The sequence below is a fragment of the Dipodomys merriami genome, unplaced genomic scaffold, assembly GCF_024711535.1.
Source record: "Dipodomys merriami isolate MVZ:Mamm:240054 unplaced genomic scaffold, mDipMer1.0.p SCAF_24, whole genome shotgun sequence".
Lineage (NCBI taxonomy): Eukaryota > Metazoa > Chordata > Mammalia > Rodentia > Heteromyidae > Dipodomys > Dipodomys merriami.
In genome coordinates, this window is record NW_027203826.1 from 6,643,245 (window position 1) to 6,657,887 (window position 14,643).

Genomic DNA, 14,643 nt, shown 5'->3' on the forward strand with positions numbered 1-14,643 from the left:
TCTTATTTTCTAATTTCAATTTCCCTAAGGTTATATTCTGGTCATCAAGGATCTGTAACAGAAGGGAATGTATAAATGCATACAAAGAAGTACTTACAGATATTTGTGTGTGTGTGGGCGGGGGGAAGCACTATAAATCTTGTATGCTTTTTGAAATCAAATACTGTAGTCTTTAGGGGCTAATAGTCTAGTAGTCTCTGTATAACATGCACTGTAATAAAATACTCTGTAAGAGGTATACAGTGTGTTTTCAGGGATTATTTATGTAAATTAATGCAAATTAAGTACACTGAATATTGGCAAGCACAGCTTGAGATTAACGTAGCTTTAGTGTACCTTGACTAAAGGATGTAACGTGAATTTCCTTAGATACAAGTGAAGTACTTTGGAATGAGGAAGCAAGGCTATTTTAGGCAGAGGAATGGTATGTTTTGCTTTTCGATTGGGTAAAAATTGGCATTTGTGGACTCTTGAGATCCAATCTCCATAGCTTTGTTTATATGGAAAATAAAAACTTTTAGATATTTGGAACTTAGAAATGAATTAGACTGCACATAAACAGCCCTTTTGGATATTAAGACTACAGATTGTGAAGCTGAGGCAGGAGATTTACTTGAGCCCAGGGGGATGGACTGAGCATTATAATGAGATCCTAGTTCAAAACATACTTCCCTTTTGTTGTTGTTGTGTTAATGTTACTGGAGTTTAAACTTGGGTACTGATGTTTGAACCCAGAGTCTTGCACACCTAGTAGGCAGACATTCTACCAATTAGTCAACTCTGCAAGCCCCTGAAGATACTTTCTGGGTAAAGATGGATTATAACTGAGGAGGCAGAAGAATGGTTTAGGAAGTTGTATTATTGTTACTGTTGTTAGTGCTGGGGCTTGAACTCCAGGCTAGGTGGGAGCTTAACAGCTAGAGCCTTTCCTCCAGCCCTATCTTTTTGCTTGTTATTTTTGTGATAGCATCTTTCTGTCTGGGTTGGTTTCAAATGTTTTTGCTCCAATTATATCTTACAGATGAAAGAAATTAACTGAAAGGTAATCAGGGAAGCAAAATAATCACATTTTCCAGTTAGAAAGTATTGGTAGCAAAAACCATGACTATCTTCGTTCTTGCTACTCTCTTGTCTTCACCTGGGAAGGCTTGGTCTTAATCCATGTATTTAAAAAGGCATGCTGGAGGAAGGCAAATTAAATGCTATTAAAACTTTCATTTTTAGTAGGGAGGAATTGATTTGGGACAACTGAAATGAACTTTTCTGGATTGTTAAGTGATGAAAATCCCTTAACTCCCCAGTGAACAAAAGGGGTATTTGGAGCTCAAAGAAAAAAATAAGAATATTTGAATTTCAAGAGTTTTAAGGGCTGGGAATGTGGCTTAGTGGTAGAGTGCTTGCCTAGAATGCGTGAAGCCCTGGGTTCGATTCCTCAGTACCATATACACAGAAAAAGCCAAGAAGTGGCACTGTGGCTCTAGTGGTATAGTGCTAGCTTTGAGCAAAAGAAGCTCAGGGACAGTGTCCAGGCTTTGAGATAAAGCTCCAGGACTGGCAAAACAAAAACAAAAAACAAACATAAATGATAATCTGGTCAGATTTAGAGTCAGCAGTGGAAGTGTAGCTTTATTGGTTGAGAGCCTATCTTGCAAGTATAAGGCTCTAAGGTCAAACTCTAGGACTGAAAAAAAAGAGAAAAATTAGAGGAACATTATGAAATTCTTTGGTACAATTAGTACACACACATATACAACAAAGAATGATAGGAAAGTAAAACAGGCTCAAATAAGGGAGTGGGCATCAAAAGGAGGGGAAAGGGATGACAAAGAATGTAAATGAGGATGAATGTGGTCAACATAGTTTATTTGTGTGAAAATAGAACTATGATATCTGTTGATGGTGCTTTAAGGAAGGATAGTGTATGGGAAAGAAAGGGGATAAGATTGATTAGGATATATTGTATACATGTGTAGAAATATAACGAAACTTTGTATAACTAATGCATGCTAATATATTTTTAAAAGTAAAATAAGAAAACTAAAATCAGAGCTGAGATTATAAATTGCATGGTCATGAAATTTTAAAGCTATAATGGGCTGATATAAATGATGCAGGTAGTTATAAATGATGCAGGTAGTGTTATGTCATAGGAATTTTGATGTAGAGATAGGGTGGAAGCTAAATTCCCACTGAAGCATTTTTGTAAATACTGTATTTGTTTAAAAGGGGTTCTATAATTTGTGTTACAGTTTCCTCTAAAATACATGTGAATTTGCAGTTATCTTGAAAAATTCTTAAAAAATGATTTTTATTTTATTTTTTGCTGAGTGAGCAACCTGTTATTTTTTTGCTGAGCTTCCTGTCACCTGTACATAGGATCAGGTTAGGACTTAACTTATTTATTGAGAAAATGTGCCAGTTCATAAGAGGCTGAGGCAAGAAGATCAAGAGTTCAGGGCCAGTCTGGCTATATAAGAATACCAATTCAAAAAATCTAGAAAACCAGCAAAAGAAGTTCTAGTACAGGGTTGGGAAGGTAGCTCAGTGGTAGAGTTCTAGCCTAGTATGCATGAAGCCCCAGGGTTCAATTCCTCAGCACCACAGAAACAGAAAAGGCCGGAAGTGGTGCTGTGGCTCAAGTGATGAGTGCTAGCCTTGTGCAAAAGCTCAGGGACAGTGCCTAGGCCCTGAGTTCAAGCCCCAGGACTGGCAAAAACAAAAAACCACAAACAAGTGCTGATACCAAGTTGGAATGTTAGAAGACAAAAAAATAAAACACCAAGCACATAATACAACTGTGAATTTTTCAGTCTTCTGTTTTGCCTGATTACAGTCCTCCAGTTCCTTTTGTTTTGCCATGTCCCTTTTAGAAATGGCTCCTTGGCTTCCATCACTGAAGGCCAGTTTTTTTTTTTTTTTTTATCATGTTTCTTTCTATTTCTTAGAGTGCATATAGCTCAACATTGAGGAGATGACTATATTTAGTACTGAAAGCCCCAAATAATTTTACTCCCACGTTACATGAATAGAATGGGGCTTTTCTGTGGAGAATCAAGGGACCCTTAGAAATGTCTAAAGATGGAGAGTGTGAGTAGTGCTACTGACATCTAGTGGTCAGAGTCCAGTGATGCTGCTAAACATCTTAGAAGGTACAGGACAATCCCCTAACTCCCGCCCCAAATGTTAATAGTGTCAAGTTTAAAAACTTGTGTGTTTCATTCCTAACTAATATAATGATTCTTTTCACTTCAGAATTTTGAAGCACCATGTTCATCAGTGTCACCTGAAAGTGTTCAAGATACAGATCAAGAGGTTACTTATTTACTTTGAATATTTTAATGAAATTCAAACAGTTCCCACTTTGTCTTACATGAAAGGATTTGTACCTTAAATTTAAGAGATTAAAAAGCTGTATCTATCTGTGTCTATTGGTAGATATCAATATCTGTACTGGTAGATCTATTTATAGATATCTATGGATTATATATATGTATGTACATATACATATATGAAATGCCCAGGAAAGCACTGTGTATAACTACATATGGCGCAAAATGCATAAAGGATTGATATAGAAAATTTATTAAGTATGATACAAAATATTCAGGAATTTCTATAACAGTTTTGCATGTTAGTACAAAAAGAAATTGTCAATGTAATATTTAATTGTAGAAATTGTTTAATTTTTTTGCAGCATGAGTTGTACACTGAGTAGAGATCCTGAATTTTTCCCATCTATCTGACGTTAAACACCTTTTACTGAAAGTATATAGTAAAATTACCTTACAGACTTACCAACATTCCCCAAACCTCTGTAACCCTTTTATTGTTCTGAGCCAGATTTCATGAACCCTGAATTTCATGGTTGACTAATGGTTTTTTTTTAGTAGAAACTGTTGATAGACAAATATTAGATCATTTAGTAGTGTTTCTACATAGCAACCACCAAAAGTAATAGATGATAACAGGATTAGCTATGGATTATATGGCATCTGTATATTTTCTTACTAATGAGGGTAAATGCTTTGGTCTTGGAAACAGAAGAGTTTACTTCCATATGTGCTTCAGGCTCTCTGCTAACAGTGTTACTGAGATTGTTTTATTTAGTCCTCACAAAAGCCTGACAAAGAATAGGTATTTAATATTCTTTCATGTAAATGAGCAACTGAGACCCAAGATAGTGAATTTGTTTCTTCGTTACAAAGTAAGAGAAGGAAGTATATTTATAAATATACCTTGCTGTCTTCATATTTCTATGAATTTTTAAGTGACTTAATGAGTCTGTTCTTATTAATCAGCAAAGTAAGCAACTCAGAATATTTCACTGAGGTCTTTTATAATTTAGATGCAGATAGTAGAAGAACTCCATGCTGCACGCGTGGGGAAAAGTGTGGATTTACCTGTTGTTCCACCTTCTGGAGAGTTAATGAATATGGAAATTGACTTGATGGAAGATGATGTACATTCTTCTGCTGGTATTCCTTATATATTAATGTTTATGATGTCCTGTGCTTGCCCACAAGTTAATAATGTGCAAACATTCAGTTTTTACCTTATTTAGATGAAGGTTCATATGAAATGACGTATGGTGTATTTTTTTATTTTTTTAGGTTTAGGAATCAGGTCTAATATTTGTCTTATCATTTGTTTTCTTTCTTTTTTTGAGGGGGGGTGTCTGGTCATGGGCCTGAACTCTGGGCCTGAGTGCTGTCCCTCAGCTCTTCAGCTCAAGACTAGTGCTCTACCACTTGAGCCACAGCACCACTTCTGGCTTTTTTTTTCTCCTTATGTGGTGCTGAGGAATCGAACCCAGGGCCTTATACATGCAAGGCAAGCGCTCTTCCACTGAGCCACCTCCCCAGCCCCTTATTTGTTTTCTAAACATCTCACATTATTAGGCAGTTAGAAATAATTCTCATCCTTTGCCAAAAAACAGTAATCAGAGTTCTGAATTCTTTATTCTTGGCTATTAACCACAACTATTTACCAGTTTCAACTGAGTAAAACACTATTCAGATATAAGACAGATTGTCTGAAGGTATTCTTTTCTGTGCCTTTGTGGTATCAAAACTTTAGTCATCATACAACACAACTTTGTTATCAAGTGATCTTGGAATTTTACTTTTGTTCTTTTCCTCAAGCAAATACTGCTTTGGACAAAAAACTTCTAATTGTTATTGACACGAATATTCTAATGAATCATCTTAAATTTGTGAGAATTTTGAAGACAACAGAAATACCAGGTATTTACAAAGTATACTTTATAAAATTCTAATATTTTTTCTTAAATTGTTACTTTATATTTAGCTGTACATATAAAATGAGCTCAAATTTTAAGAAAGAGATCCTTCTTAAGTTAGCAATCTAAAACTCACTTTAACTCACCTTTTAAAGTATTTATTATAATTCAAAATTATTTATTATGAAAACTTAATTAGGAACCTTGATTATAAATGTTTGCTAAACTCATTCTTTTTTGTTCTCTAGTTGTAGTTATTTTTTTAAACATTGTTCTGACTTTACATTCTATTTTTAATTTATTTTCTTATTTATTGTGAATTTCTTAAAGACAAGTGCTATGTGTTAAAACATTTTTAGTTCTCCTTTGGCAATTGGATTTAATTCAATAAATGTTAGTTGGGTTCTAAGAAATCTTTCTGTTTTTTAGGATTTGACAGACTTGTATTAATAATTCCCTGGGTTGTTGTGCAAGAGTTAGATCGTATGAAGGAGGGAAAATTACTAAAACATGCCCAACACAAAGCTATACCCGCAATTCATTTCATCAATGACAGTCTCAAAAATCAAGATAGAAAATTATGGGGTCAATCAATACAACTTGCATCTCAGAAACTTTGTAAGTATCGTCTTTCAAGATGCTTGCTTACTGGTAGACTTTTTTGGGTACTGACTTACTATTGGGAGGAAACAGATCAAAGCTCTAAAAAAATATACTTATTGGAATGTGAAATGGAACGGATGTTGTGATGGTGTGTGTATTATTTTGGGATTCCTTGTTTTTTATTTACCTTTCTGTTTCTCCTAGACTTTCTCAGGTTCTGTCAGTATTTCCCATAAAGTAACTATATAGTACTCTATAGTATATACAACTGCATTACAGAGTTTTGTTTTTGTGGGGAAGTCAGTATGTGATTTTGAACTCAAGGCCTTAACCCCTTACTAGGCAAGCATTTCACCACCAAGACCTCAGCCATTTTTGCTTGAGTTTGTTTTTCAGATAAGGTCATGCTTTTGCCAGGGACCAGTATCAGATACTGGTTTCTTTACCTAACAAAGCCTTCTGAATATCTGGGATTATTATATGATCCCCCTCTCCTGGCTTGTATGTTGAGATGGGTGTCTCACATTTTTTTTTTTTGTCAGTGATGGGGCTTGAACTGGGCCTGAGTGCTGTCCCTCAGCTCTTCAGCTCAAGGCGGGTGCTCTACCACTTGAGCCACAATGCCACTTCTGGTTTTCTGGTGGTTTATTGGAGATAAGAGTTTCACAGCTTTTCCTGCCTGGGGCTGGCTTCAAACCATGATCCTCAGATCTCAGCCTCCTGAGTAGCTAGGATTACAGGTGTGAGCCACCAGCGTCCCGCCCTGTGTGTCTCACATTTTGATAGACTTGGTCTTCCACCTCGGTCCTCCCATACTCTTATCTCCCACTAGCTGGGATTATAGGCATGAACCATCAAACCCAGCCTAAATTTACTGGTACTGGGGCTTGAACTCCAGGTCTCATTTTCTCAGTCAGCTTTTTGGGTCTTGGTTGTTGCTCTGCCACATGAGCCACACCTCTATTTTTGGCTTTTTGCTGGTTAATTGGAGATAAATCTAGAATTTGTCTTCCTGGGTTGGCTTTGGATGGTGACTCTCAGATCTCAGCCTTCTGAGTAATTAGGATTATTGGTATGAGATATTGGTGCTTGGCTTCATTTATGTCATTTCAAGAGCTAACTAACCATTTATACTTTATGGGGACAATTTTAAGAAATAGGTGGTTAGGTGATATCACCAATGTATGAATATCAGAGTGTACCTACATGAGCATAATAATATAAGCATTCCCTGGCATGGCTTCTAGATGTAATGAATAGACATAGATAAGATGAAGAAGGCTTCTGTCAATATAACACAAATACACTGTTCTAGAGTGAAGTTTCTTGTAAATAGGAATACACTCTAAATTATAATAGAACTTACAGAAATCAGTAAGTCATTTATTATCTTTATGAAGTGTTATGTATTGTATTTTCTATACCTTTACATGACTGACAGCACAGATTTATTTGTACCAGCATTACTACACACTTGAATAGTGCATTGTGCTATGAAATAACTAGATATTAGGTATTTTCCAACCATTATAATAATCTTATGAGACTACCATGTGTCCATGATTGGCTAAAATATCATTCATTATATGGTACTCTATTACATATTTATTGCAGAGGAGTTTTCTAATTTAAATAATTAAAAATTGAGAACTATATGGTAAAAATGGAGAGGAAAATACTGTAAAATGGGACCAAGGTCAGGGCTCATTAACAAAAATGTTTGAATCAGTGTTTAATAAGAAATTCACCAAAAACTTGAATCAGTGCCTGGTGGTTCCAAACTATAGAGACTATCATTCAAAATCAATTTGAGGTGTGGTCCTACAATTATTAATAGACACCCAAGGGAATTCTGAGATAGGTAGATTAATAACCTGTTATAAACATTGTTTTTGGTACTGTCTCTACACTTAACAATATTTTCACAAAAGCAAATTTTATTATATGTTTTAGGGCTCAAAGAATGCCAGAGGATACCCTTGGCAACTAATTAGCATTTGTTAGTTTCTAGTCTGACATTTAGCTTACAGGGTTGCATTTCTTTTTTTTTTTGTCAGTCATGGGGCTTGGGCACTGTCCCTCAGCTCTTCAGCTCAAGGCGAACACTCTACAGCTTGAGCTTACAGCGCCACTTACGTTTTTTTTTCTGGAGATAAGAGTCTCACGGTCTTTCTTGCCCAGGCTGGCTTTGAACCATGATCCTCAGATCTCAGCCTCCTGAGTATCTAGGATTACAGGCGTGAGCCACCAGTGCCCGGCACAGAGTTACATTTCTTTCTTTCAAGTTTGCTGATAGGCATATTCTAGTCTGTTTTAGTAATAAACGAATCACTTAGTTATTGAGCAACTATATGTTATATGAATTTCAGAGCTATAATTTATTAAGGTGTATTTTACTATTTTTTATTTAAAGATTTTCTTTCAGATACATTTAAAAAATGGACTTAGAGCAGCAGCTTTACCTTTAGGAAGAAAATACAGAGATTTCCTACATATTCCCCATTCCCACATGTGTAGCCTCCATCATTATCATTACCCTTACCAGACTAGTAAATTTATTACAGTTAGTGAACCTACACTGATACATTTTAATCATAGGTAGCAGTTTATATTAGGTAAATACAATCTGAGGCTTGGGCTTATATTAGGTGTTAGTGTATACTGCATACATTTGGAGAAATGACATATTTATCATTGCAGTATCATAGAGTAGTTTTATTGCCCTTAAAGTTACAGATATTTTTAATTGGCAAATGTAGCCTCAGTTGTTGATGGTCCCATCTGTTTATTGATAATTGCCTTTGCTAAATTTGCAGATGGATTGAGTGATGAAAACAATGATGACCGAGTCCTAAAATGCTGTCTCCAATACCAGGAATTATTCCCCTGTTCTCTTGTTATTCTGTGCACGTGAGTTTCATAGCCATTGTTTTCTCTTTTTTTAAAACTTTTATTTATTTTTATTGTATAGGTAATATACAGAGGGGTTATAGTTACATAGATCAGGTATGAATACATTTCTTTTTGAATAATGTTGCCTCTTTCCTCATCTTCTCCCAGTTTTTCACTCCCAACCCCACTCCCCCATATGTTGTATAGTTCATTTTCAACATAGTGTCTAGTGAGTATCACTGCTGAATTAGTTCACCCTTTGCCCCACCATTTCTGTGCTTCCCCTTGCCTTCCCCAAAACAGATAACCTTACTATGAGACAAAAAGTACAGAAATCAAAACAGCAACAAAAGGGGAAAAACAAAGCAACAACAACAAAAAACCCACAAAAAGTAAATTAAAAAACCTCTTGTTCTCATTTCTTGGAGTTCATTTCAATAGAACTTATACCAAAGAATTTAAAAAATCATATTGTATGTATGAAATGAAGGGATCAGTGAATAATTATTTTTTATGTCTTCCATTAATCTCAGTTATAAGCTCTAGAAGAATAAGATCGTAAGTAGATGAAATTTCATTTTATTTGAGTTTGGATTCTATTCAGAAGGTCTTTTCAAAAATGAGGAAAATCTCAGTACCAAGCTCTGACAGAATTTTTTAGTTAGAAGAGAAAACAAATTTGAATATCTATTTATGGAGATGGAATCATTTATGTTATAGTTCTATTGTGTAGTTAAACTGGGTCTACCAGTTGTCAGCTATATGACCTTCAACAATTTAACTTCCTTATGTATAGTAAGACAGGGGAAATGATATCTGCCTCATAAAGTTATTTATTTTTTGGTCAGTTGTGGGGCTTGAACTCTGGGCCTGGGTGCTGTCCTTCAGCTCTTCATCTCAAGGCAGGCGCTCTACCACTTGAGCCACAGCACCACTTCCAGTTTTTCTGGTGACTAGTTGGAGATAAGAGTTTCATGGGGAATTTCCTGTCTGGGCTAGCTTTGAACCGCGATCCTCAGATCTCAGCCTCATGTGTAGCTAGGATTACAGGTGTGAGCCACCAGCACCTGGCTCATAAAATTATTTTATTAAATCATATTATATTGAATCATACTTAATATTTAATCATATTTAATATGTCAAAGATTTTGAATAGTATTGAAGTGTTCCTAGTTACCATGAACTGAGACTTAGGTGTTCACTATGAACTTTACCTTTCTTCCCCTTTCTTTCTCTCCTAATTTTCATAACTTAGTACTAAGATAAAACTAATGTAATATGCAGAAAAATTGTATTTATTGTGTTTGAGAAACAGAAGCAATTTTAACTTAGTTTTAGTCTAAATTTTGCTTATTACATAATACAGTTTTTAGTTTTATGAGCTTACTCAAATTCTCTGTACAAAATTGAATGAATGTAGAAGTGCATTAGAGCCCTGAGATTTTTATTGTAAAAGGGTTTGATTAATATTATTTAAGAAGTAACTTGTGGTTAGATCAGCTTAGAATGAAAGTTGTGAGACATTATCAATTCTTCATTATTCAGTCACTGTTTTCGAATTAATAGAAATATTAGTTTAGAGAAAAGAAAATTGGTAGCCAAACCTTTTTATTCTGGCATTGTCATGTTCCAGATAGATCCCATGTGTTTTCAGTGCCATATGTTTTAACAAAAGTATTTTTTCCTTCTAACTCTAACTTTAGGGATGATAGAAACTTAAGAAGTAAAGGCCTAATAAGTGGTGTGAAGTCACTGAGTAAAGAAGAATTGAGTTCAGAGTTACTAAACTTATCTCTGAATACAGATATGTGTCATCAACCTTGTATTTCTGAGCAGCAGTTGAAAGCAGGTAGTATTTTTAATGTGAATAATTAAAATATATCTTATGAACTAAGATTATGGATAACATTCATGGCAGTTAATAGTAATAGTAATTAATAGTAAATTTTCATACTGTCCATTTATTTTGTGCTGGTGCTGGGGCTTGAACTCAGGGTCTGGGCACTGTTTCTGACCTGGTGTGTTCACGGCTGCTGCTCTACCACTTGAGCCACAGGTCTACTTTGGCTTTTCTTTTTTCTAATTGGAGATAATGTATCTCATGGACTTTCCTGTCCAGGCTGGCTTTAAACTGCAATCCTCAGATCTTCTGAATAGGTAGGATTACAGGCATGAGCTACCAGCATCCATCTCATCTTGGATATTTAAAATAACATTAAGTTTAGGATACTTGTTGCTTGTTTTAATGACAATTATAAATAAACATAGCATTATTTTCTAACTGTACTTTCATAAATTGACTTTTATCCATATGATCATGGTCAATTTGTGCAAACTAATTTGTACTATGCAAAGTAAATCTTTTAAGTTAATAGTTGCTAGTTACATTCATTTGAAATGGAGTTTTTAGTTTCTTTTTATAATTGGCTTTATTACCTCCTATTAATACACTTAAAAATTAAGCTCGTAATAACTGTGATGTTGTAGGACACTAGTAAAAAAGTTTGCTTAAATTTTAACTAAAAATTAAGAAAGGTAAGGACAGTACTGATGTCTTGAGATTTCTTTGTTTTAAACAAAAAAGTCTGTTTTGTTACCTGATAATTGATGGAGTAGTATAACAAATGGCATCATTTATAAACATATCTCACCTTTTCCCAGTACAAAGAAAATAATTTGAGGTCTTGGTATTTGTAATACTTTTTGTATATAGTTTACATAGAAATATTTGTAAATAAAAACAAGCAATTTATTTGACCCATTTTGGAAACACAGTTTTAGTTGTAATACTCAAAATATTTGAGAGGAATACAGAATATTCTAGTTTATGGGTTTTCAGGGGTAGTATCTTTTCAGTTTGCCATTGTATTACTGCCATCTTATATCCTTAGTTTTTGTTTGTTGTTGTTTTGGTTTGGTTTTTTGTCGATCGTGGGTCTTGAACTCTGGGCCTGGGTGCTGTCCCTCAGCTCTTCAGCTCAAGGCAAGTGCTCTACCACTTGAGCCACAGCGTCACTTCTGGTTTTCTGGTGGTTTCTTTTTTTTTTTTTTGCCGGTCATGGGGCCTGAACTCTGGGCCTAGGCGCTGTCCCTCAGCTCCTCAGCTCAAGGGTAGTGCTCTACCACTTCAGCCACAGCTCCACTTCCAGCTTTTTCTGCTTATGTGGTGCTGAGGAATCGAACCCAGGGCCTCATGCATGCAAGGCAAGCACTCTACCACTGAGCCACTTTCCTAGCCCCTTCTGGTGGTTTCTATTGGAGATAAGGGTCTTATGGACCTTCTTGCTTGGGCTAGCTTTGAATGGTGATCCTCAGATCTCAGCCTCCTGTGTAGCTAGGATTACAGATGTGAGCCACCGGTGCCCGGCATTATCCTTAGTTTTCGTGTGTTGAGCTGAGCCACTTAGTGTTTTGGGTTTTGACTTAAAAATAATAGTTTTAAAAATATATTATTATTGTCAAGGTAATGTATGTGTGGGGGGGGCGGGAAGGGGAGTTATATAGTTACATAAGTCGGGTAATGAGTAATTTTTTTTTTAACCATGCCACCCTTTCTCTCTGTTTTTTCCTCCCATTCCCACCACAAGTTGTATAGTTCATTATCAACATAGTGTCTATAGTGAGTACACTTGCTGCATTTGTTCACCCTTTGTCCCACCTTTTCTGTATCTTCCCTTACCCTCCCAAAAGACAACAAAAACAGCATATGAGCCAAGCACCAGTGGCTCATACTTAGAATCCTAGCTACTCAGGTTGCTGAGATCTGAGGATCAAGGTTTGAAGTTAGCCTACGCAGGAAAGTCCGATAGACTCTTATCTAAATAAACTACTCAGAAAAAGCTGGAAGAGGCACTGGGGCTCAAGTGGTAGAGTGCTAGTCTTGAGAAAAAGAAGCTCAGGGACAGTGTCCAGGCCCTGAGTTCAAGCGCCAAGATTGGCAAAAAATAAAACAACAAACAGCATACAGTTGTTTTCAAGTGCTGAAAGTAATGATAGCTGGTTGCAGGTACCTGTAATCCTAGCTACTCAGGAGGCTGAGATCTGAGGATCATGGTTTAAAGCCAACCTGGGCAGGAAAATCTGTGAAAAACTAATCTGTGAACCATCAAAAAGTCAGAAGTGGAACTTTGGCTCAGATGGTAGAGTGTTAACCTTGAACAATAGCCTGAGTTCAAGTCTTAGTATGGTGCACGTGTGTGTGCGTGCATAACACACACACACGCACGCACGCACGCACGCACGCACGCACGCACGCACGCACGCATGCACTATTGATAATGAAGTGATTTCAAATAATGAAATGATTTCTCCCTTAATGGGAGAAGGCATAAAGATAGGTTAAGCTGAATATATTGGTTGTCTCTAAAAATTGGTTGACATAGACTGAGTTTAGAAATATGTACAATTTTTGGAAGAAAGGCATTTTCATACATACTTTTTTGGTTTTTCAGTTGTAAATAAATACAATGCATTCTTGTCATTCTTTTATTTTCAAAATAAAAGATATCATACACATTAAAATATCATACACATTTAAAAATTTTCCACTTGAGTAAAAACTTTTAGTTACTTTTTTTTTTTTTTTTTTCAAAAACCAAGGGCTAAAGCCATGGCTCAAGTGACAGAACACCTGCTTGGCAAGCATGAGGCCCTAAATTCCAACCCCAGTACTGCCCAAAACACAATAGCTAAAGAGCTCCCCTATATAAAACCATAACTATTTGCTTTGAAGGAGCAACAACTGTAAAAGACGGCTGTAAAGAAGAGTCTACGAATTCTGGACTATCCATTCTACTTGAACACATCGTATGTAATCTTGAAAAATCTCTTGGAACAGCTTTGTCTTCAATATTAGAAACAGAAATGAAAATTGCTTTTGGAAACCTTTGGATGGAGGTGATTAGTTCAAAGTTTTCTATAACTGGAGATTTGTTATCTTAAAAGATTATTGTACAAAAGGTGTAAGCTTTATTATAGTAATACCATGCATTGAAGTTTTTCTCCAGATTTTTGAAATAACTTTTTTGACAAATCATAGATATTTCTTAAAGGTTATGAATACTACATTATTCATATTTTAATCAACAAATATTTATGATGTGTTGGAAACCTGCCCCCCCTCCAGCTTAAATTGACTCCAGGAAACTTTATTTCATTTGATTTGTTATAGAGAAACCCACTAAGCAACATGCATTCAGAATATTAGTTTGTATTTTGGCTTATGCCAAATAATGAAAATCAGAATAGTTGATCACCTTAGTAAAGTGTTTGGGTTTTCTTTAGTTTTACTCTCTCCTACAATTCAGTAAAACATCAAACTGGGCAACCATGTTCTTAAGAGCTCAGTGTAATGTTGATTTAATGTTTATATACAATTATAGCTAACAGAAACATTATATATCACATCAATTGTCATTTCTAACTTTATCATAGCTCTTCAATGACATTCTCATATTTGCCAATATAATGTGTTTGGGGCTTGATTGTATTACCTAGTGTTGTGCCTGAATGATGAAGAATAATGAAAAGATTCTAGGAGGTTTGATTTAAGTTGGATATTCTGTAGTAAAAATATGAGTGACTCAGAAAAAAAAGATGTTGACATCTCATATAAATAATAGCCATTTTTCTTTATAAGCATATCTTTGTAAGGAAGTGGAATTTGTATTTAACAATTTGTTCTATTGTTCTCTCTTAGTTATATGAAATAATTATAGATTGATTTCTTTATAGAAACTATTCATTAACTTGAAGGACTTTTCTGATTAAGACTATGCTTTTCTGGTTAGAATTATACTTTTTTAAATTTGTAGTGTCTGAAACTATAAGGGTTAACACTAATATAAATTTTATAAAAGCAAATTATAATAGAAATAGCATTTCAAGATTATGATTAGCTTTTAATAAAA

The 14,643-nt window shown here is 35.2% G+C and overlaps 1 protein-coding gene across 8 annotated transcripts in view; it reads left to right on the forward strand.

Annotated features, from left to right (window-relative positions):
• Swt1 (SWT1 RNA endoribonuclease homolog) overlaps positions 1-14,643 on the forward strand; it is a 64,049-nt gene that overhangs the window by 10,826 nt on the left and 38,580 nt on the right. For all 8 annotated transcript variants that reach the window (XM_070034227.1, XM_070034228.1, XM_070034225.1 and 5 more), the window contains 7 exons: positions 3,253-3,312; positions 4,346-4,475; positions 5,142-5,243; positions 5,669-5,857; positions 8,659-8,752; positions 10,438-10,583; positions 13,467-13,630. In XM_070034227.1, coding sequence (XP_069890328.1) covers positions 3,253-3,312; positions 4,346-4,475; positions 5,142-5,243; positions 5,669-5,857; positions 8,659-8,752; positions 10,438-10,583; positions 13,467-13,630 — 885 coding nt within the window. The remainder of the gene's footprint in view (positions 1-3,252; positions 3,313-4,345; positions 4,476-5,141; positions 5,244-5,668; positions 5,858-8,658; positions 8,753-10,437; positions 10,584-13,466; positions 13,631-14,643) is intronic.